This window comes from Pseudorasbora parva, chromosome 17 (genome assembly GCF_024679245.1).
Source record: "Pseudorasbora parva isolate DD20220531a chromosome 17, ASM2467924v1, whole genome shotgun sequence".
Taxonomy (NCBI): Eukaryota; Metazoa; Chordata; class Actinopteri; order Cypriniformes; family Gobionidae; genus Pseudorasbora; species Pseudorasbora parva.
The window spans coordinates 3337200-3360604 of NC_090188.1; the positions used below are offsets into that span (position 1 = coordinate 3337200).

At 39.1% G+C, this 23405-nt stretch overlaps 1 protein-coding gene across 1 annotated transcript in view; it reads left to right on the forward strand.

The window, feature by feature from the left end:
* Window positions 1-23405, forward strand: part of b3galnt2 (beta-1,3-N-acetylgalactosaminyltransferase 2) — a 37193-nt gene that overhangs the window by 2486 nt on the left and 11302 nt on the right. Inside the window, exons 2-7 of the mRNA XM_067420957.1 lie at window positions 1976-2102; window positions 6715-6815; window positions 10490-10683; window positions 17227-17322; window positions 20483-20593; window positions 20788-20866. Coding sequence (XP_067277058.1) covers window positions 1976-2102; window positions 6715-6815; window positions 10490-10683; window positions 17227-17322; window positions 20483-20593; window positions 20788-20866 — 708 coding nt within the window. The remainder of the gene's footprint in view (window positions 1-1975; window positions 2103-6714; window positions 6816-10489; window positions 10684-17226; window positions 17323-20482; window positions 20594-20787; window positions 20867-23405) is intronic.

Below are 23405 nucleotides of genomic sequence, written 5' to 3' on the forward strand. Positions count from 1 at the left end.
AAGGGCAGAGAGCTCCAGTCCGACTCAGACGCCAGAAAGGTGGAGGTGGAGTACTGGTTTGGGCTGGTATCATCAAAGATGAGCTTGTGGGGCCTTTTCGGGTTGAGGATGGAGTCAAGCTCAACTCCCAGTCCTACTGCCAGTTTCTGGAAGACACCTTCTTCAAGCAGTGGTACAGGAAGAAGTCTGCATCCTTCAAGAAAAACATGATTTTCATGCAGGACAATGCTCCATCACACGCGTCCAAGTACTCCACAGCGTGGCTGGCAAGAAAGGGTATAAAAGAAGAAAATCTAATGATATGGCCTCCTTGTTCACCTGATCTGAACCCCATTGAGAACCTGTGGTCCATCATCAAATGTGCGATTTACAAGGAGGGAAAACAGTCCACCTCTCTGAACAGTGTCTGGGAGGCTGTGGTTGCTGCTGCACGCAATGTTGATGGTGAACAGATCAAAACACTGACAGAATCCATGGATGGCAGGCTTTTGAGTGTCCTTGCAAAGAAAGGTGGCTATATTGGTCACTGATTTGTTTTTGTTTGGTTTTTGAATGTCAGAAATGTATATTTGTGAATGTTGAGATGTTATATTGGTTTCACTGGTAAAAATAAATAATTGAAATGGGTATAAATTTGTTTTTTGTTAAGTTGCCTAATAATTATGCACAGTAATAGTCACCTGCACACACAGATATCCCCCTAAAATAGCTAAAACTAAAAACTAAAACTTCCAAAAATATTCAGCTTTGATATTAATCAGTTTTTTGTGTTGAGAACATGGTTGTTGTTCAATAATAAAATTAATCCTCAAAAATACAACTTGCCTAATAATTCTGCACTCCCTGTATATATATATATATATATATATATATATATATATATATATATATATATATATATATATATATATATATATATAGTTTTTTTTTCAAGTTTAAATCGGCTATATTTAATGTCGGACATATAAACCTGAAGAAGAACATAGTCAATAAAAAATACTTCTATAAGCAACTTTCATAATAAATGTATGTAAGCAGCTTATGTAGCACATTAAGAATACAGCTCTACAAACCCAGTAAGCAAGATAAAGGGGACTATAGTGAGAAAAACTAACCAGAAAAATACAAATCAAACATATACAATTCTGAAAATTATGTATATGACAAACAATTAGAGAAACGTTTAGAAATTAAACAATTAGATTGTTCGGTAGACTTTATCCATTTTTGCTTTGTCTTTTAATTATCTGAAATTTTTCTGGGGACCCCGTAGAACCTTCTGTAGGACCCCTGGGGGTCCCCGCACCCCAGTTTGAAAACCCCTGAGTTAAGTTATATAAATGCTCAATTCTATGAAGAAATGCATGATGCTGTGATAGTGCTCCATTCATACGCATTGATTTCTGCTTAATGCATTAAATAATGCCTAGACCATGCATGTCCAATGATCTTTCATGTTGACTGCATGTGAACCATGAATAATCGGTGTATAAGAACATTAATACTCCATGCATTGACCATTGCACTTTAATATTCCATAAGCATGTAGGACAGCCTGCATCAACTGACTTATATTATCACTAATGAATGATCATATCTGAGGGGTTGAGATGTGCATATCCCTGACGGGTCTGCATTAAGCGGAGCGGATTGAAGGATTTGAAAGTCGTATGCAATAGAAGAATGCATGTAGAAAGTATCCGAGATCCCATTGAACTCTCGGAGAGGTTTACCTGGCAACAAAGGCACAGATGCGCATTACACACTTACTCTGATGTTTGTCACACATGGTGAAATACGACACAAGTGACAATCCATTAGAGGATACAAAGGGCTGCCAGACTTTCATCTCGCTGCATCATCTGCTGTGTTTGCGCTTCAACCTGCCAGAAAGGCTTTTTACATGTTTCAGACATTTGCAGTGTTGGAGAATATCCTCTGATTATTGTGTTTCTCTTCAATATTGCATTGCTAGATAACCAGAAGGCCGTGCATGAGGTGTTGGTGGGCGTTTTGTCAGCACGGCATCATTATGACCTCCGTCAGGCTATAAGGGACACATGGCTGGGGTACATCAAACACCACCCGCACTTCCAGACACGGTCGGTACCACACACACACACACACACACACACACACACACATTTGTTTTTGTGACATATGGGGACATTCCATAGGCGTAATAGTTTTTATACTGTACAAACCGTATTTTCTTATCCCCACTGCCTCTGCCCCTAAACCTACCCATCTCTCTCACACACACACACACACACACACACACACACACACACACAGCCCCTAAACCTACCCATCACAGGAAACATTCTGCATTTTTACTTTCTAAAAAAACTCCTCCTGTATGATTTATAAGCCTTTTGAAAAGTGTGGACATGGGTAATGTCCTCATATTTCTCCCTCTCCTGTAATACCTCGTGAAATCGTGAAGATCAGACTGTTATTGATCTGATGGGTTTTTATGTTGGGCTACAACTTTATCGAACCGTATAAATATTCCACATTTAAATATCGTTCTGGCAAATTAAAAAAGGTCAAGCGTGATTTAATGTGCAACTCGGAGCTGGACGGTGCAGCTAGTCAATGTTGCAGTGTGTTATTACGAACAAATGAAGATGTTTGAAAGTATGCTGCATGCTCTCATCAGAAGCTGCAGTGTTAAACGTCGGCTGTTTGAGGGCCACAGCGTATTCATCACCGTTACGTTCAGTTTAGCTTTGGTTTAGTCCTTTTTGTACTTTTAGTTTGTCATGTGTTCTTGCCTGTTTCCTGCCATCCATCCATCCATCCATCCATCCATCCATCCATCCATCCATCCATCCATCCATCCATCCATCTGCTGTGTCCGTCCATCCATCCATCCATCCATCCATCCATCCATCCATCCATCCATCCATCCATCCATCCATCCATCTGCTGTGTCCATCCATCCATCCATCCATCCATTTGCTGTGTCGTTCCATCGGTCCGTCCATCCATCCATCCATCCATCTGCTGTGTCCATCCATCCATCCATCCATCCATCCATCCATCTGCTGTGTCCATCCATCCATCCATCCATCCATTTGCTGTATCGTTCCATCGTTCCATCGGTCCGTCCATCCATCCGTCCGTCCATCCATCCATCCATCCATCCATCCATCCATCCATCCATCCATCCATCCATCCATCCCAATCGCTGTCGTTCCATCTGTCCATCCATCTATGTCTGTCTGTCCATATGTACATTGTATATATTTAAATATGGTAAATATGAACATTTTCAGTAAGTGTGTGTGTGTGTATACATATATATATATATATATATATATATATATATATATATATATATATATATATATATATATATATATATATATATATATTACGTAATTGTATTTATTTTTGTTACTTAATTTGTTATTGTTTAATAACCATGTGCTAATGCTGATAATCTAGCCAGTGAATGAAATACTTCACAAATCACAATTGAAAATCAGATTTAAATATTTTTTTCTCTCTTTATTTGAAGACCCATGCCAAAATCTGATGATTCATAACAAATAAACTGTGTACAAAGGTTTAAAGTGTGCCTGAAAACCATACTTGAGTAAAAGTACAGATTAAAGTGAAAATGACTCCATTAAAAGTCACCAATTCCAATACAACTCGAGTAAAAGTCTTTCCTCCGGTTTTACAGACCAGACTTAAGTCTGGTCTCAGATTAAAAATGCATATTTGAGCTGTTTTAACTGAAATAAACATTTTAAAATATATCACTATCAGTGCCATTGTTTTGTCTCGAGATGCACATCAGTAATGTTTTTTCTTCTTAGGCATGTTTATAAAAGCTTCTTAAATGTCCTAATTGAACTAAAGCCTGATCCTGGCTTAATCTAAGCCCTGTCTGTGGAACCAGGCCTGATTTAACAGCACTGAAGTATTTTACTGGTACTGAATGTAGATGGAGTACTCAAAGATGCATTAGTCCTCAACACCTCAGAGACATAACAGTGAAAACATGAAACCTTTATGTGGACAGAAATGACATTTATTTTCTAAAATCAAAATAAAACCTCGATATTGCAATACATCAAGCTCGACACAACAGCCTTTCAAAAAAACACCTACAAACACTCCAGTCTCAGTGAAGCTCAAGTGCTTGGAAAGGGCATAAGTAAAGCAATATCCTTCAAAAAGGTCTTCTCCATATAACGGATAAATAAAATAATGTTCAGTAAAATAAAATAATCAAAGCCTGTTTGCAGTGGACATGCTGGTTTGGGCTGTGGTCACATCCTCATCTCATATAAAACACCCGTGATTCAGAAACCAGCTGCTAATGCACTCGCACTCACTTCAGTGGCCTTGTGGACAGGTTTGGCTGAGTATAGGAAGAGCACACAAGAGAGATATACAGCGCTGGAAAAAATTAAGAGACCACTGCAATTTTTTCTTAATTCAGCATCTCTACAAGTATGGAAGCCATTCCATTCCAATGTCTGTTGAAATCCAACACAGGCACACCTCATTCTACTGAATGTGGTGCTGATTAGGTGATCACCTAAACCAAAGCTTATTTAACAAGGAAAAGTATAAAAAAAACTGTTCTGTGGTCCTCACTATTCTCTTGACGTAGGACCAGCTGGATGCAAAAACAGTAATAAATGTAATTGGAATAAAAAAAGAACTATTAACTGTGCCAAAACAGATGAAAAGGAAATTTGAGTGAGGAAAAGAAGGGTTCAGTTCTGGCTTTACTGGCAGAAGGATACAGTGAGCGTCTGGTTGCTTTCATCCTTAAAATTTCACAGACGGCGGGTCATAAGAACAAGGTCAAGCAGCAGACATTTGGGAACACGAAGCTACAGACCGGCAGAGGGCGAAAATGACTCTCCACTGACCGGAACGACCACCAAATCATTCGAATGTCACTCAACAACTGTAGGATGACATCAAGTGACCTACAAATAGAAGGGCAAAAGGCATCTGGGGTGAAGTTCACGGCGAGGACGGTTCAATGCAGGCTCCTAGGGGCAGGGCTGAAGTCAGGCAAAGCTAGAAAAGAATCCTTCATAAATGAGAAGCAAAGAAGAGCCAGGTTGAGGTTTGCAAGAGACCATAAGGCCGTGTGTCCACTAAAGCATTTTTTCACGCTCCTGGCTGGCGTTTTCAATTGTTTTCAATGGAAGCGCTGCGTTTTTAAAACGCCTGGAGCACACCGTTTTATTTCTGGTTGCCGAGAGTTGAAGAATGTTCAACTTGGAGTAAAACGCAGCGCTCATCACTGTCACTTTTCACCCAGCCGTCCAATCACAGTGGAGGAAGGGCGGGACAAATACTAAACAGACCAACCGCCACATTCTGCGTGTCGTCAACAGATGACAACAAGCAATAATAACGGAACAAAATGATTTAAAACAAATGCCAGAGTAAATACTTGACATTGTATCTGCAATTTTATATAGAATCAATACAGAGACAAACTACCTGTGAAATTAGTAACACTTCTGTGGATTTTACGTATCATAAAAAGAGTCTCAACTGAAGAAAAAAAAACGCTGCCTGTTAAAACGCTCTCAAGCGCTCACGGCGAGACGTTTTCAGCTGGCTAAAAATGCTTTGGTGGACACACGGCCTAAGGATTGGACTGAGGACTGGAGTAAGGTGGTCATCTCTGATGAGTCCAATATTCAGCTTTGTCCAACACCTGGTCGTCTAATGGTTAGACGGAGGTCTGGAGAGGCCTACAAGCCCCAGTGTCTCGCACCCACTGTGACATTTGGTGGAGGATCGGTGACGATCTGGGGGGGCTTCAACAAGGCTGGAATCGGGCAGATTTGTCTTTGTGAAGGACGCATGAATCAAACCACGTACAAGGTTGTCCTGGAAGAAAACTTGCTTCCTTCTGCTCTGACAATGTTCCTCAACTCCGAGGACTGTTTTTTCCAGCAGGACAATGCTCCATGCCTCACAGCCAGGCCAATCAAGGTGTGGATGGAGAACCACCAGATCAAGACCCTGTCATGGCCAGCCCAATCTCCAGACCTGAACCCCATTGAACATCTCTGGAATGTGATCAAGAGGAACATGGATGGTCACAAGCCATCAAACTAATCTGAGCTGCGTGAATTTTTGCACCAGGAGTGGCATAAAGTCACCCGACATCAATGTGAGAGACTGGTGGAGAGCACGCCGAGACGCATGAAAGCTGCCATTCAAAATCAGGATTATTTCACCAAATATTGATTTCTGAACTCATCCTAAGTTAAAACATTAGTATTGTGATGTTTCAAAATGAATATGAACTTATTTTCTTTCCATTATTCGAGGTCTGACAACACTGCATCTTTTTTGTTATTTTTTATTATTTTTTACCAGTTGTTGCATTCGGCAAATAAATGCTCTAAATTACAGTATTTTTATTTGGAATTTGGGGAAAATGTTGTCATTAGTTTATAGAATAAAACAAAAATGTAAATTTTAGCCAAACACATACCTATAAATAGTAAACCCAGAGAAACTACAAATTTTGCAGTGGTCTCTTAATTCTTTCCAGAGCAAAACTAGCCGATAAACACGTCATTCTGTATTCAATTAAATTCAGTTTTCACAGCTTTGACGTTACACTCTTAGTGTTGTGCTAGCTAGTCTGTGTCTCAAATGAGGGATTTTACTCCAAATTCATGCAATGATGTGGTCTGTGATTTTCTTTAAAAGGGTGATGGTGAAGTTCATTGTGGGTGAGCATGGCTGTGCTGTTCCAGAGGAGGATCGTGAAGACCCGTACTCCTGCTCACTTCTGAACCTCACGGACACAGGTCAATACGCCACCCGTCTTCACTCACAAATAGGGCTGCATGATAAATCACAATAAAATCACACGCGATTTGACAGAGGGTGCGATAATTGCATGCGCAGCTTCTCAGAGGAGCACGGCTGTGGTCAGTAGTAAACGCTGCTTCGCAAGCCAGATGGCGCTCTCGCGCAGGGAACTCCAAGTATATATCCTGCTGAAGGAATGGCAACGTCATTCATGGAAATCGGATGTTTGACTCGTGTTGCTTTTTCAAATGCATGTTGTAAGCAACTCAAACTTGAAGTGCTTTTAGATGGAACAGCATTTACTACTGATCACAGAACCGTCCTACACTGACAAACTGCGCATAAAAGATAATCGCAGCCTTTGCGATAAGCCAAATTGCGATAAGCATGTTTTCATGTAAAATGCTATATATCGTGCAGCCCTACTCACAATCCCTGCTATCTTCCTCAGTTCACTGCAATTTTGTGCTTTATCATTCTCCGTTTTCAAAAAAAGTTCCTTTTTTTACAGACCCCCACTCGCACATCTGTATACCTCGCAGTATGAGGCCTGAAATCATAGTGCACACTTGGGTTATCGCCTCAATAGTCAGCATGTTTTGGCTTCCTGCTGATTTCATTGGAACATCCTGTAATATCATTCTGCATTTCTATGATCTTCATGATCAGTTTGGAGGGAAAATGGAAAGTTTGAATTGTCGGAATTCTCACTTTTTATAAATTTGAAAGGGAAAATTCGGAAAATTCAAACTTGTTGTTACTTTTTTTTCTGTGGAACACAATTTTTTTTTTTTAAAGGGGGGTCTAATGCTATCTTATGCATTCTGACTTATTTACACTGTTAAAGAGTTCATGCTAAACATGACAAAAAATATTACAGTATTTCTGTGCTGAATACACTCCTTCAGGATTCAAATAAGCTTCAGAAAGTGTTTTCGAGTTTGGCCCTATGTGACGTCAAGGGGGAAGAATTGCTTGTATGGGCAGTTTTTTTTTTCCGGAGTTCTGCATGTGTGTGCGTGTGTGTGTGTGTTTGTTTGTTTGTTCCCGGTCATGAGTGGAAACCGCAGGCGGCGACTGAAACTGCGCCAAATGTGTGTGTTTTGTTGGCAATCGGCGTCTAAGTCTGTATAATTTTGACAACACACCAACGTGTGTGTGAGCATGTTGACCAGTGTTAACCTGTAGTTGCTGTGAGACGGACACACAGGTGTCTTTCAGAGCGCTGATTGGTGAAGTGTTATGCTCATGTGAGAATCCTGTGTGGCTCTAAAAGCTTTTCCTGAACAGCATCTGTGCGCCTCTGCCTCTCGTCTGCGCCACCTTTAATTGGCTTTTGTCTGAAGGAAGGAGCGAGCGGCTCGTTTCTCTATTAACGGCTGTGTTCTTCCCATTGATCTCCTGGGTAATAAATGGCCGCTTTCTAATTAAGCCGAGCAGCGAGTCTCCTAAAGTGCTGAAGTTTGGAGTATTGTGCGGCGGCCTGTGAAAACTCCTCCGTCTGTGGAAGAGTCGATGTCTGGCTTCATCTTTAACCCTTCTTCTGCTTATTTGATTATTGGACTTTAGGTGGCCTATTATATTAGGTGGCCTTAACTACTGTGTACTAACATTTTAATTAATAATTTGATACAATGGACTTATTGTGTACATACATGTTTTTACATTGTGCTCACATTTTAAAATTCCTGCATGTAATTACGTCTGTAATTATTACCTTTGTAATTACACTTTAGGCACTTCTCTTACACCTAACCCTTAAACTGAAACCACCACACCTGTCCCTAACCCTACCCTTAAATTGATAAATGATTTTAATTAAAATATAATTTAATAATAATTAGTTATTATTATCAAATTATATTTTTATTAAAATAATTATTTAATAATTACGATAATAATAATAATAATACAAATAATAACAATACAAATATTATACTAAAATATATCATTTATACAATAAAACCATCATTACTATTAAAATTATTTAATTATTAACTATAATAAACATATTATTATTAATATTAACAGCAACATAAACTATAACAATAACATTTAAATTAAAATATAAATTTATTAATAATAATATAAGTATTACTATTAGATAAATGATTTTAAAGAGGGGGGGGGGGGTGAAATGCTGTTTCATGCATACTGAGCTTTTTACACTGTTAAAGACTTGGATTCCCATCCTAAACATAGACAAAGTTTCAAAAACTAATGTTGGACGTTTGATGGAGTATTTCTGTGTTAAAAATACTCCTTCCGGTTTCTCACAAGTTTCGGAGAGTTTTTTTCGAGTATGGGTCGGCTTGACGTTAATAGAGCGGAAGGTCCTTGTATGGACCGTACGGGCTCTTCTCCCGGTAGGGTGCGCGCGCGTGACTAGAGCGAGAGAGGAAATGCACAACGCCCATAAACACTCTCAGGTGCAGATCCACTCATCCGTGAACACTTATGACGCGCCGCGCTCCACTTTATTCCTATGGGTGACGTCAAGCGACTTCAGCGCTTCAGCACAGCATTCTGGGAAGGCAGCGCTGCATTTGAACCGATTTGAACGCAGAAATGGCGGGAACCGTCACAACATCGCTTCAATCGTGTCGCAAAAGTGGATCTCCACAGTCACTGCTGTCTCAGGACTTCACCAAATTCACGAAGCAGGCGGTGAGTAAAACTGCTTCAAATGTCTGCTGTTGGCTATCGTCGCGTGAGTAAACATCAGTAAACGAGACGATCGAGTAAAACGTTAGTTAATTTATCAATGGAGCATGCGATCTATGGTGTGTGTTTAAATACATTTGTTTAGCTGACCACTATAGGTGTCAGTTTGATTATTGTAAAACCACCCAAACATAAACCTAGCGTTCTCACAAAGCGTGCTTCGTCATTCAAATGCTCTAACGGTTACTCCGTTGTTGTTCTCTGTATAACGTTACACTAGTCTGACGTGCAAAACCGTTTTGCTTGCTACTGCTAAGGTTTAGTCGGATACAATAGTCCATTAACCGAATCATGTCCTCATAAACTGCGAGTAAACACACAAATGTTGACAGGCCACTAAATACAGTCCATACCACAGAGACGGGCGTCCTGCTGCTGCTGCTGCTGTTTCTCCTGTTCAGTTTATTTCAGCCTCCAGATCTGATTCTGGGTCATATCTGTATTAGTTGAATCTGATTGATAGCCACCATGGTTTATTTAGGGTATCGTTTTCTTCTCCACGCTTGAGGACGTCACCGCTTTGTGCGCGCTCATCATTCTTTAGCTCCGCCCACACGATACGCCTCCAGGCGCTCGTTTTTTTCCGGAAAGACTCGGTGCAGCCCATATTTCTTTTATAAATATAATGAAACTAAAGACTTTTTGGAGATATGAAGGATGCAATACTACTCTATAGGTACTCAAGATTGACATGAGATTGCCATGAAATATAATTTAATTTGTTATTATGTAATTATATTTTAATTACAATCATTATTTAATAATGTTAATAATAAAAATTATTATTTATACTATAAAACAATCATTACTATTAATATTATTTTATTATGATGCATGTAAATATCAGAGAAATAAAAGGATTCATAATAAAAATAATATTAATAGTAATGATGGTTTTCTATTATAATTAATAATATATTTAAATGATTCCTGAACTGTGTTCCAGTGTCTGGACAGGAAATGGCCATACTGGGCGTTCCTGACGGCTCTACACTGGTGCGGTCCGACGTCTCTGCGGTCAGTCTGGACTTTAAGGTCCTTCACTCGGTGGTCATCACACAGCTGGGCGTCTTTCCCAACGGCCCGCCACACGACTTCAGGGGCAACGTCACCGTACGGCTGCTCCAGGTGGACCAAGAGGTACGACCACAGATTAGGGCTCTTAAAGGGTGAGTTCACCCAAAAATGGAAATGATTTCATTAATTACTCACCCTCATGTCGTTGGACACCCGTAACACCTTCATTCATCTTCAGAACACAAATGAAGATATTTTTGTTGAAAGCTGAGAAAGGCTTCAGAAAGGCCTCCATTGGGATTCAGTACATTCCCACTCAGAAGACCCATAAAGGCACTAAAGACGACATTACAAAGTCCATCTCACTACAGGGGCTGTACAATCATTTCACAATGCGATGAAAATAGTTTTTGTGCGCAAAAAAAATCTAAATAATGACTTTATTCTCCAAGTTATTGTCTTCCGTGTATGTCTCAGATGTGAACTCAGGCAATCGCAGCTCCTCCTCTTCCGGGTCATGTATTGAACGGTGGAGCTGCGTCATATTCTCACGCATTGTAAAATGATTGTACAGCCGCTGTAGTGAGATGGACTTTGTAATGTCGTCTTAAGTGCCTTTATGGGTCTTGAGAGAGGGAATGTACTGAATGCCATTGGAGGCCTTTCTGAAGCCTTTAATCGCATCCAAAATAAAAGTGTGTGTTTATTAGGCATGTGCCGGTATCAATTGTTTCATGTTGCGATTAATTGCTGAAGCTTTTATCATGGTATACGGTATTATCACGGTATTGAAATAAGTAGCAAATAATGTGTTGTCATAGCATAACAGCTTTAAGAACTCTTTTTGTAATAACAAAAATAACTCTGAATGTTTAAATACAATAATACAATGCACCAAAAATATATAAAAGTAAAATTTTCAAACAGACTAAAGCGCAAAAGAATTAGGCTTTAAAGAATAACAGGTAACATCACAATAAGCTCTCATTATTTAAAGGGATAGTTCACTTTAAAATGAAAATTCTGTCCTCCTTTACTCACCCTCGGGTTGTTTCAAACCTGTATGAGTTTCTTTCTTAAGCTGAACACAATGGAAGATATTTTGAAGAATGTCAGTAACCAATCAGTTAACTGGAGCCATTGACTTCCATAGTATATTTTTTTCCTACTATGGAAGTCAGTGACATTGTTAGTTTTATCTTAGGTGCATTAAATACGTTCTTTTGATTTAAGTAATGTTATTAACCAGTCACTAAGTAATTAACATTAGCCTACTTAAAATAATTCATTCTTTATACGTAGTTTTCATTGTCAGTTTGGTCAAAATGAATTACCATGTTAACTAATGAAGCCGTATGTCTCAAAGTTTTACTGAACAATAACAAACCATCAGTATTCTTAAGTGCATTATAAAAATAAAAATAAATTGCTAATAAATTATTATTTACGGTATTGAAATGCCCACGATAACAATACCGTGCATATTCTTTACCATTATATATTGCATTACGGAAAATCAGCACATGTCTAGTGTTTATCTAAAATATATGTGTGTACTGTGTATAATTATTATGCATTTTTAAATACACACACATATGCATGAAATATATTTAAAAACAATGTTATATATTCTATACTACTATATAATATAAGTTTTATATATATATAATACATGCGCACAGTATTTTGATGCAAATATTTCTTAAATATATACATGTATGATTGTGCATTAAAATATACGTAATAATTATATACAGTACAAACATGTATATTATATAAACACAATTTTAATTTTGGATCCGATTAATCTTTTACAGCCCTACCACAGACGGCACGGTTACATTTGTGTGTTTTATGAGGATTCATAGCCTGACGTGGTCATCCTCAGCTCTAGTCAGAATATGAGTCTGATGCTCCATTGGGCTGTGATTATGGGGCGTGTTTCAACCGAACTAGGAAAGACCTCGATTGGACAGACCTACAACCAATCAGAGCAGCGCAGCGACGCATAACATTAGTTGTCAAATGTCAACAGAGCTCAACTGCGCTGTGTTGCCAAGTCTGCGGTTTTCCCGCCGGTTGTTTTCCATGTCCGCGGGTTGAAGCGACCTCAATTATGTGATATATAGACCCAGGAATGCCAATTTTAGCAGAAACCGTGCCAAAATAACACACATTTTACCCCACAAACACCATCCCCCCCCAAAAAAAACTTGGCAAACCTGTCTGCACGCTTGCTGAAATAAACGATCTTTGCTGGTGGAAAAAAATAATAATTTAAGGACACACAGTTACTTACCAACATGATCATCATTTCTGAGAAATAGTGAAGGTGATGCAGATACATTCAAGCTCTCCGTTTAATATTTGAACTAATTCAACCCAAGCCCCTTTGATGACGTGATGATTACGTTACTGTTGATCATCTGTCCATCATCGTCTAAAGCCCGCCCTGATGATTTCATTGGTCAGTTTCTGTTCAGGCATTATTACTCCTCTGTGGATCAAGTCCAGACCGAACCGCCCGAGCTCAAATGTTGTGGGCTGGGCTAAGTTCAGCTGGCGTCCAGGCTAGAGTATCCATTAAACCTGATCATGTAGAGCCATTTTTGAGTGTCGACCCACCAGTTTCTGTAAAATATGCATAGAACAGTCATCTTGCATTACACTCTTTTTTTTTAGAAACTCAGATTGCACTTTGTAAAGTCATTCAATTAGTTCTTGCCACTGGAGGAACCTAAAATATCCTGCTGGCTTTTAAAGGTGAGCTTTCATCATCCCACTAGACATTACTCATTTATTTGATAAATGTTCTAGAGATGTACTCTCACGGAGACGGTGCCGCGCAACAGAAGTCAGAGGACGTATCGTTCATTTCGACAAGCTGTAGAGATAAATGCATGAAGAGCCGATTCAATAACGTCTTCTCCATCAGCGCGGCTGGAATTAGATGCTTTGATTGTGGAGTCTCTCTGATCTTGAGGCGGAGGTCGATGGAGATGCAATCACACACGCCGCCTAATTCCACAATTTACTACATTTACACGCTTCGTCCACATCAACAGACTCACACACACTGCTGCTGCTGTCGAAACACCATATATGGATTATATTTTACCAATACGTCCAATAACCAGTCATGTTGACCCATTAAAAATGCAAATTTGATAGTAAGGCAGTGTATTTGTGTGTGTGTGTGTGTGTGTGTGTGTGTGTGTGTGTGTGTGTGTGTGATGGGGGGCATATTTATTTATAATAGGTGGATGGCAGGGGGTAAATTGTTAAAATGATGTGGAAATGTGTGTATTCATAACCCTGTAATTGATAATTTGCACATTTAAGAGTTTATTACCTGTTAATTTATTGTATATTCTTTTCTTCCTGCCCAGTGACTACAGGCGGAAAATAGCAATTTGCTAAAATCCGGTGCAATGCATTTCTCCTTGCTATAAAGAGGATTAATGTTTTTATTGTGCACTGTCCCTGTTCAAATAAAAGAAATAATAATAATAATAATAATAATAATAATAATAATAATAATAATAAATCATTTGAGCTTGTTTTGAATGATTCCTTTCCAGCCATTAAAGTCATTGGTTCTTTGTACTTGACCTTAGGAACATTTGCCATAGTTTTGGAAAAGTATCTGTAGTTTTACTGTAGTATTAGTAATAAACTAGATAAATCACGACTGCATGAAACTATGACATTTAGAAATGATGATAATAATAACTGCCATTGGTGCACTGCCATAATGGATTATATTCCCTCAATATTGACTGTGATATTTGATATAATTATACTGGTCATATAATAATATTTTACTGATACACTCTAAAAAATGCTAGGTTGTTTTAACCCAATGTTGGGTCAAATATGGACTAACCCAGCGATTGGGTTGTTTTAATCCTGCGGTTGGGTTAAATTTTTTGCTTAAGACAACCCAATCGCTGTGTTAAAACAACCCAACTGCTGGGTTAGTCCTTATTTGACCCAACATTGGGTTGTTTTTTACTCAGAATTTTTTAGAGTGTACTGATAAATTCTGCAATTCAAACAGATTCTGTATTTTTTTAAGAGTAAATTGCAGCACTATTCTGCAAGACGTGGGTTTTTCAACTATTGTTTAGCATGTTTATATCCAGGGGATTATTTTAATGAAATATGAGGAGATTTCAATCTTTTCTTATTGTGTTATATGAAAGTCACGGTAAAAATAGATTTTTTTTCTTTAATAATTTCTGCAATTTCTGCATGTAAAATGCATTTTTTTTATTGTTTTGTTTTACTCTCATCCAAGATCAGATGTTTACTCTTAAATATATATATATATATATATATATATTATATACATGTGGATACACACACACACACACACACACACACACACACACACTGTATCTGGAAAGTATTTACAGTGCTTCACTTTTTCCACATTTTATGTTACAGCCTTATTCCAAAATGGATTAAATTGATTATTTCCCTCAAAATTTTACAAACAATACCCCGTAATGACAAGGTGAAAGACAATTGTTTGAAATATTTGCTAATTTATTGAAAATAAAATACAAATCCCATTACAAGTACATAAGAACCTTTACCGTGACACTCCAAATTGAGCTCAGGTGCTCTGGTTTCCACTGATCATCCTTGAGATGTTTCTACAGCTTGATTGGAGTCCACCTGTGGTCAATTCAGTTGATTGGACAAGATTTGGAAAGGCACACACCTGTCTATATAAGGTCCCACAGTTAACAGTGCACGTCAGACCACAAACCAAGCCATGAAGTCCAAAGAATTGTCTGTAGACCTCCGAGACAGGATAGTATTGTGACACAGATCTGGGGAAGGGTACAGAAAAATACCTGCAGCATTGAAGGTCCCAATGAACTCAGTGGCCTCCATCCTCCATACAAGGAAAACATTTGTAACCATCAGAACTCTTCCTAGAGCTGGCGGCCCGGCCAAACCGATTGATCTGTGGAGAAGAGCCCTAATCAGGGAGGTTACCAAGAACCCAATGGTCACTCTGACAGAGCTCCAGAGTTTATCTGTGGAGAGAGGAAAACCTTCCAGAAAAACAACCATCTTCGCAGCTCTCCACCAATCAGGCCTGTATAGTAGAGTGGCCAGGCGGAAACCACTCCTCAGTAAAAAGCACATGACAGCCCGTCTGGAGTTTGCCAAAAGGCACCTGAAGGACTCTCAGACCATGAGAAGCAAAATTCTCTGGTCTGATGAAATAAAGATTAAACTCTTTAGCCTGAATGGCAAGTGTCATGTCTGGAGGGAACCTGGCACTGCTCATCACCCGGTCAACACCATCTCTACAGTGAAGCATGGTGGTGGCAGCATCATGCTGTGGGGATGTTTTTCAGCGGGCAGGAACTGATCTAGTCAGGATTGAGGGTAAGATGAATGCAGTAATGTGCAGAGATATCCTTGATGAAAACCTGCTCCAGAACGCTCTGGACCTCAGACTGGGGCGAAGGTTCATCTTTCAACAGGAAAATGACCCTACGCACACAGCCAAGATAACAAAAGAGTGGCTACGGGACAACCCTGTGAATGTCCTTGAGTGGCCCAACCAGAGCCCAGACTTGAACTCAAATAAAAGTCTCTGGAGAGATCTGAAAATGGCTGTGTACCGACGCTTCCTATCCAACCTGATGGGTCCAGCAATGCACACCAATGTATGAGAGGTCCCGCAAAGAAGAAGGAGAGAAACTGCCCAAATATAGGTGTAGCATCAAACTCAAGAAGACTTGAGGCTGTAATTGGTGCCAAAGGTGCTTCAACAATGTATTGAGCAAAGGCTGTGAATACTTCTCTACATGTGATTTTTATTTTTAATAAATTAGCAGAGATTCCAAACAAACTACTTTCATATTCTTATTATGGGCTATTGTTTGTGGTAATGCATTTAATCAATTTTGGAAAAAGGCTGTAACAACAAAATGTGTAAAGTGAAGCGCTGTGAATACTTTCAGATGCACTGTATGTGTTTACTTGTTTATCTAAAAACCTGTGATGTTTTTTTTCATCAGTTGTCAAATTATGCGCAAGTGTAAGTATTATTTAAATGCATTTAGGATATATAAAATAGACAGAAAGTCTACCATTATAATCCAAAAGTGTCATTAACAGTGCCAATCAGACAAATAGATGCAAATGTGATCACTGACAATGTTGCTTATAGATCAGGAAGGGCATAAAGACAAAAGACTGATTAGCTTGATCTCCTTAGAATGTAGTCAGTCTGTACCTACAAACTGTAAAGCATTATGTACATAACAAACTGTTAGTATACTATTACATTGGAACCTTGATATAACAATTTATAAATTTGTAATCCCACACCACCATGGAATTTCAAACTAAACCTAAATTTCAAATTTGATGGAAATGACCGTCACTCCAGCAGGATGAAAAGGTTATAAGGTGTGTGTGGAGGCTGGTGAGAAGCAGAAATCACACATTGTGCGTGTGTTTGTTTGTGTGTGTGTGTGTGTGTGTGTGTGTGTGTGTGTGTGTGTGTGTGGAGGCTGGTGAGGAGCAGAAATCACACATTGTGTGTGTGTCAGTTTATTCTGAGAGTGTTGGCCTTTGCAGCTTTACAACTATGGCCTGTTGTTTCTCCTGATGTGTGTGTGTGTGTGTTTGCAGGAGGCGGTGGTGAGCGCTCGCTTCAGTACACTGAGTCCAGGGTCACGTGTGGGTGGGATGTTTTACAAGCCCGTGGAGCAGTTCATTCTTCCCAAGGTGATGCGCTCAGTCCTCATTCACACCAGCGCTTACAGAAAAACACCTACAGTAACGACTGAGCTTAGGATAATGCACATCATCCAGCCAAATAAGAGCTTGTATCAACCGACCGGATGAACATTATCCTACACACTTACCACATTAGCAAATAAGTAGACACTAAATATTGATTTAAGTTGAAATATTTAATGAACTCATTAAACACACAGATCCTAGCAAACAGCTTAAAGCATAGACGAACGAATGAGTTCACACAAAATGGACATTTAAAGCCACAATATGATATTTTTTGCCGCTAGTGGTCGCTTATTCAAAACAAAGGTGTAGCTTGATGGTGTCTTGATTTCACAGAGCTTTTATTCTGCTGCAGAAGAGCCCTTCCGCTTTCTCTTGCCCATGCATATGTGGGGTAACGCAGCGCTGTTTATTATATTAGATACATTTGAGTGTGTTTAGAGTGATGTTATAATGCTACTGTGCGTTCGCTCAGTGCTACTGAGACACTTGTTCACACTGCGGTGAGCGAGATCATATTAGGCTTGGTAAAACATGGTACTCACAGTAAATCAAGAACAGCAGATTTAAAGAATAAGACTAACTGTGTTGAGCTGGAGAACAATGATTTGTTTCTGTCCATCAATGATCCAAACAGTTGCTCACCAGTCTAACCCCTTAATTGTCACATCCTGCTAGTTTGGGACACTTGGCGGTCTTTAAAAAATAAAAATAAAAATGTTACGCCTTTTTTCGTATATCCCATTGTAATACGGTTCGTAGATGGGAAGGAAGGAGGCGGGAACCGGCAAACGTTTAACAACTTTTATTCAAAATAAATAAACAAAACGAAAGTAAAACCGCGGGCAGCCCCTCACGGACGACTGCCCGCAAACACACAAAGTAAAACAAAACTCAACATAAATCCAGGCCTGGTCCTCTCTCGTCTTCCGCTGCCCCTGCTCCTCCTTTTATGCTCCCGTCACATGGCCGCGAGACGAGACCGGTGTGTCACGCAGCTGACACTTGTCAACACTAATCACCGGCCTGCTCTCGCGGTCCCTCGCCCCGCTGCCTGTCACACCACACCCATATTTTAGTAATCACCATAAAGTAGGTGTCACCCCATTTTGAAATGTCAGGTTTCATATTAAAAAATGCATTTTAAGTACTTTATAATGAAAACCTTTTCTAATCTTGACAAAATGCATATCGTCTGAATGATCTGACTCTCAAGGTTCCATGTTATGTTTTGTGATAGAAATAATATTTGGACAGAAATGTATTAAAAAGTGTTAAAAATCAATGGAATGTGTGACACCTGGTGGCTATTTTTGGTACAACGCCTAAACAAAATCTCATGGGAACTTCAATTTTTGTGATATCAACTTCAATTTTGGAACACAACTTGGTTAGACATTTGGCTTTGATTTTAAAGTTATTTTAAAGTAAAAATGATTTCGTAAAATATATATTTTATATAAAATTGTGCCTTTAAGGGAAATGTACATAATATATACAACCCCAAATCAGAAAAAGTTGGGACAGTTTGGAAAACGCAAATAAAAAAAGAAAGAAGTGATTTCTAAATTTACTTTGACTTGTATTTCATTGCACACAATATGAACACAAAATATTTCATGTTTTGTCTGGTCAACTTTAATGTCATTTGTAAATATGCATCCTTTCCTGACATTCAGACCTGCAACACATTTCAAAAAAAGTTGGGACAGTAAAGCATTTACCACTTTGTAATGTTGCCATTCCTTTAGGGCTAGTAATGAGGTAAAAGGGTTAAATAATGATGTGATGTCAACAGGTGATTGGAATATTGATTTGCTACAAAAGCATCATCCAAGAAAGATTTGGATATTTCACATTCAACAGTGCATAACATGATTACAAGATTCAAGGAATCTGGAGGAATTTCAGTGCGTAAAGGACAAGGGCGCAAGCCTAAGCTGAACATGCAACACGTGCAAGCCACACGTGATCTCCAATCCCTTAGGCGGCACTGCATCAAGAATCGTCATTCATCTATACGCGATATCACCACATGGGCTCAGGACTACTTTGGCAAACCTTTGTCAAGTACCACAATACGTAGTTACATCCACAAATGCCAGTTAAAACTGTACTGTGCCAAAAGGAAGCCTTATGTTAACAGTGTCCAGAAGCACCGTCGACTTCTCTTGGCTCGGAGGCATCTGGGATGGACCATCACACAGTGGAAATGTGTACTGTGGTCAGATGAATCGGTATTTCAGGTATTTTTTGGGAGGAATGGACGCCGTGTGCTCCGGATCAAAGAAGAAAAGGATCATCCAGACTGTTACCAGCAACAAGTCCAAAAGCCAGGGTCTGTCATGGTATGGGGTTGTGTCAGTGCCCTTGGCAAAGGTAACTTGCACTTCTGTGAAGGCACCATTAATGCTGAGAAGTACATAGAGATTTTGGAGCATAATATGCTGCCTTCAAGAAGATATCTTTTCCAGGGACGTCCATGCATATTTCAACAAGACAATGCAAAACCACATTCTGCACACATTACAAAGTCCTGGCTGCGGAGGAAGAGGGTACGGGTACTTGACTGGCCTGCCTGCAGTCCCGACCTGTCTCCAAAAGAGAATGTGTGGCGCATTTTGAAGCGCAAAATGCGACAACGAAGACCCCGTACTGTTGCCCACCTTAAGACTTGTTTGCAGGAAGAATGGGACAAAATTACACCTGAAACACTTCATCACTTGGTGTCTTCAGTCCCTGAACGTCTTTTAAGTGTTGTGAAAAGGAATGGCAACATTACAAAGTAGTAAATGCTTTACTGTCCCAACTTTTTTTGAAATGTGTTGCAGGTCTGAATGACAGGAAAGGATGCATATTTACAAATGACATGAAGTTGACCAGACAAAACATGAAATATTTTGTGTTCATATTGTCTGCAATAAAATACAAGTCAAAGTAAATTTAGAAATCACTTCTTTTTTATTTTATTTGCACATTCCATACTGTCCCAACTTTTTCTGATTTGGGGTTGTATAATATATATTGACAAATAACTGACCTCGGATATTCAGAATCAGAATCAAGCATTTCTGCTGGAAGCACGTGGTGTCAAGATGATAATGCAACTTATGCTGGAGGACGTGTGTGTGTTCTTCTGCAGGGCTTTGAGGGAACTCTTCTGTGGGAGGCTCAGGACTCCACCGGCCTGATGTCCGTCAACACGTCAGCTCTGCATCTGAATAATGGCGGAGGGGTTCTCAAGTTTGGATCTGTGAGAGCAACATCTACATTTCATATCAATGCGTTGTAGTAAAAAAGTGCAAAAACTGTGATGATAAACCTGTTCTGGAGTTGTTTTTTTATTGGCCCAGATGAAGAGTCTCAGTGATATTGTGGTCTGTAGATGTGGCACGAGTCCTAAAGTTTTTCCTCTCAGTAGTATGAGTTGATTCTGTTTTCCCTCAGGTTGAAGATGGCACGTTGCCTCACAGGAGCGCTTTGGGCTTCCCTGGTTTAGCCGGAGGATTCACTTTTACAGTATACGGTACGCTGTTCTGTTTCTTTCAGCCTTGAGTTTTCATGATCAGTAAATGGATGGATTGTGATGCAGGAGCACTTCTTGCTCGTTCTTGATGGAATAAAAATGAATTGGGATTCAAAAGTTTGGGGTCAGTAATATTATTGAAAGAAGTCTCTTCTGCACAAGTCTGCATTTATTTGATCAAAAATATAGTAAAAGTTGTGAAATATTAATAGAATTTAAAATAACTGTTGTGAATATACAATCTTCAAAATAATGGTTCTTAAATGGTTCTTTGGCAGGGTGTATGGTTCCATAAAAAACCTTTCATATCCAAAGAATCTTTCCATTGCACAACAAGTTCTTTGTAGTGCAGAAAGTTAGCCTGGATGCCAGCCGAACTCAGCCCGGCTTACAACATTTGAGCTCGGGCAGTTCGGTCTGGACTTGATCCATAGAGGAGTAATTATGCAGAACAGAAACTGACCAATGAAATCATCAGGGCGGGCTTTAGACAATGAGGGACACAGATGTTCAACAGAAACTGACCAATGAGATCATCAGGGCGGGCTTTAGACAATGAGGGACACAGATGTTCAACAGAAACTGACCAATGAGATCATCAAGGAGGGCTTTAGACGATGATGGACAGATGATCAACAGTAACGTAATCCTCACATAATTGAGGTCGCTTCAACCCGCGGACATGGAAAACAACCCTCAGGAAAACCGCAGACTTGGCAACACAGTGCAGTTGAGCTCTGTTGACATTTGACAACTAATGTTATGCGTCGCTCCGTTGCTCTGATTGGTTGTCGGTCTGTCCAATTGGTGTCTTTCCTGGTTGGGTTGAAACACGCCCCATAATCACAGCCCAATGGAGCATCAGACTCATATTCTGACTAGAACTGAGTATGACCACGTCAGGCTAGCGTTCTTTAGACTATAAAATGTTTTTTTAAAAAAAGGTTCTTCTATGGAATCACTATGAACCACATTTTTGGTTCGGCAGTGGCTCAGTGGTTCATGTAAGCGGATGGTTGGTGGTTCAATCCCCGGTTCCACCTGACCAAGTGTCGAGGTGTCCATGAGGTGTCCTTGCTCCATGAGAACACCTAACCCCAGCTGCTCCTGACCAGCCTTGCATGGCTGACACCGCCGTCGGTGTGTGAATGAGAGAGTGAATGGGTGAATGTGAGGCAAGATGTAAAGCGCTTTGGATGGCCATGGGTCTGTTAAAAGCGCTATATAAATGCAGTCCATTTACCATTCTTCCTGGCACCTTTATTTTTAAGGGTGTAAAAGTGTAATTTATTCCTGTGATCAAAGCTGAATTTATCATCATTACTCCAGTCTTCAGTGTCACATGATCCTTCACTAATCATTCTCATATGAGGATCTGATGATCAACAAACTTTTTTTATTTTTTTTATTTTTATTATTATTATTATTATAATGTTGAGAACAGTTGTGCTTCTTAAAATTTGTATGGAAACTTTAATTTCTTTAATTAATTGATGAATAGAAAGTTCAAAAGAACAGCATTTATTTGAAATAGAATCTTTTGTAACATTATAAATGTCTTTACTGTCACTTTTGATCAATTTAATGCACCCTTATAGAATAAAATAATTGTAATAATTTTTTCTATTCTCTGCTAGTTATAAGAGCTGAATAAAAAACATAAATATATTATATTAATATAATATAAATAAATATAAAAATATAAATATATAATACAAATAATAAAAATAAATAATAAGTCTATTTTATCCTTCTGATAATATTCCATATATCTTAATATTCATTTGCGCTGTAATGGTTTAATAAGGGTTTTTCAGTGTAACTGAATAGATACAAAATGTCTAATCCAAGAAATTAAACCGTACAAATCAATTTAAAATAATAATCTACAGTTTTTAGGAGGGTCGTTAGTGATTGGAGCCACCTGGGCTTAGAGTATTTAAACTGCCTTACTAACCTCTGTCTCTCTCTCTCTGCTCCTCCAGGTATGATCATGCCTTGTTTGTTCCTTTGTAGTTTTATTTAGTTTCCACTCAGACATGTTCACACACACATAGATTCATGCATCCATGCACTTTACATACATTCTACATAATGACATGTTCACACCTCATCTTGTTTCCCTTGTTTATAGTTAATAGTTTTGATTTACAATAAAATAATCTTGTTTGGCCTATACCTGTTGTTAGTGTCCCCACATTCTTTGCCACAGGCTAAGAGCCGGCCTGTGACAACTCACCTAAAGGATTATTAGGAACCCCATACTAATACTGCGTTTGACCCCGTCGCCTTCAGAACTGCCTTAATTCTCCGTGGCATTGATTCAACAAGGTGCTGAAAGCATTCTTTAGAAATGTTGGCCCATATTGATAGGAGAGCATCTTGCAGTTGATGGAGATTTGTGGGATGCACATCCAGGGCACGAAGCTCCCGTTCCACCACATCCCAAAGATGCTCTATTGGGTTGAGATCTGGTGACTGTGGCGGCCATTTTAGTACAGTCAACTCATTGTCATGTTCAAGAAACCAATTTGAAATG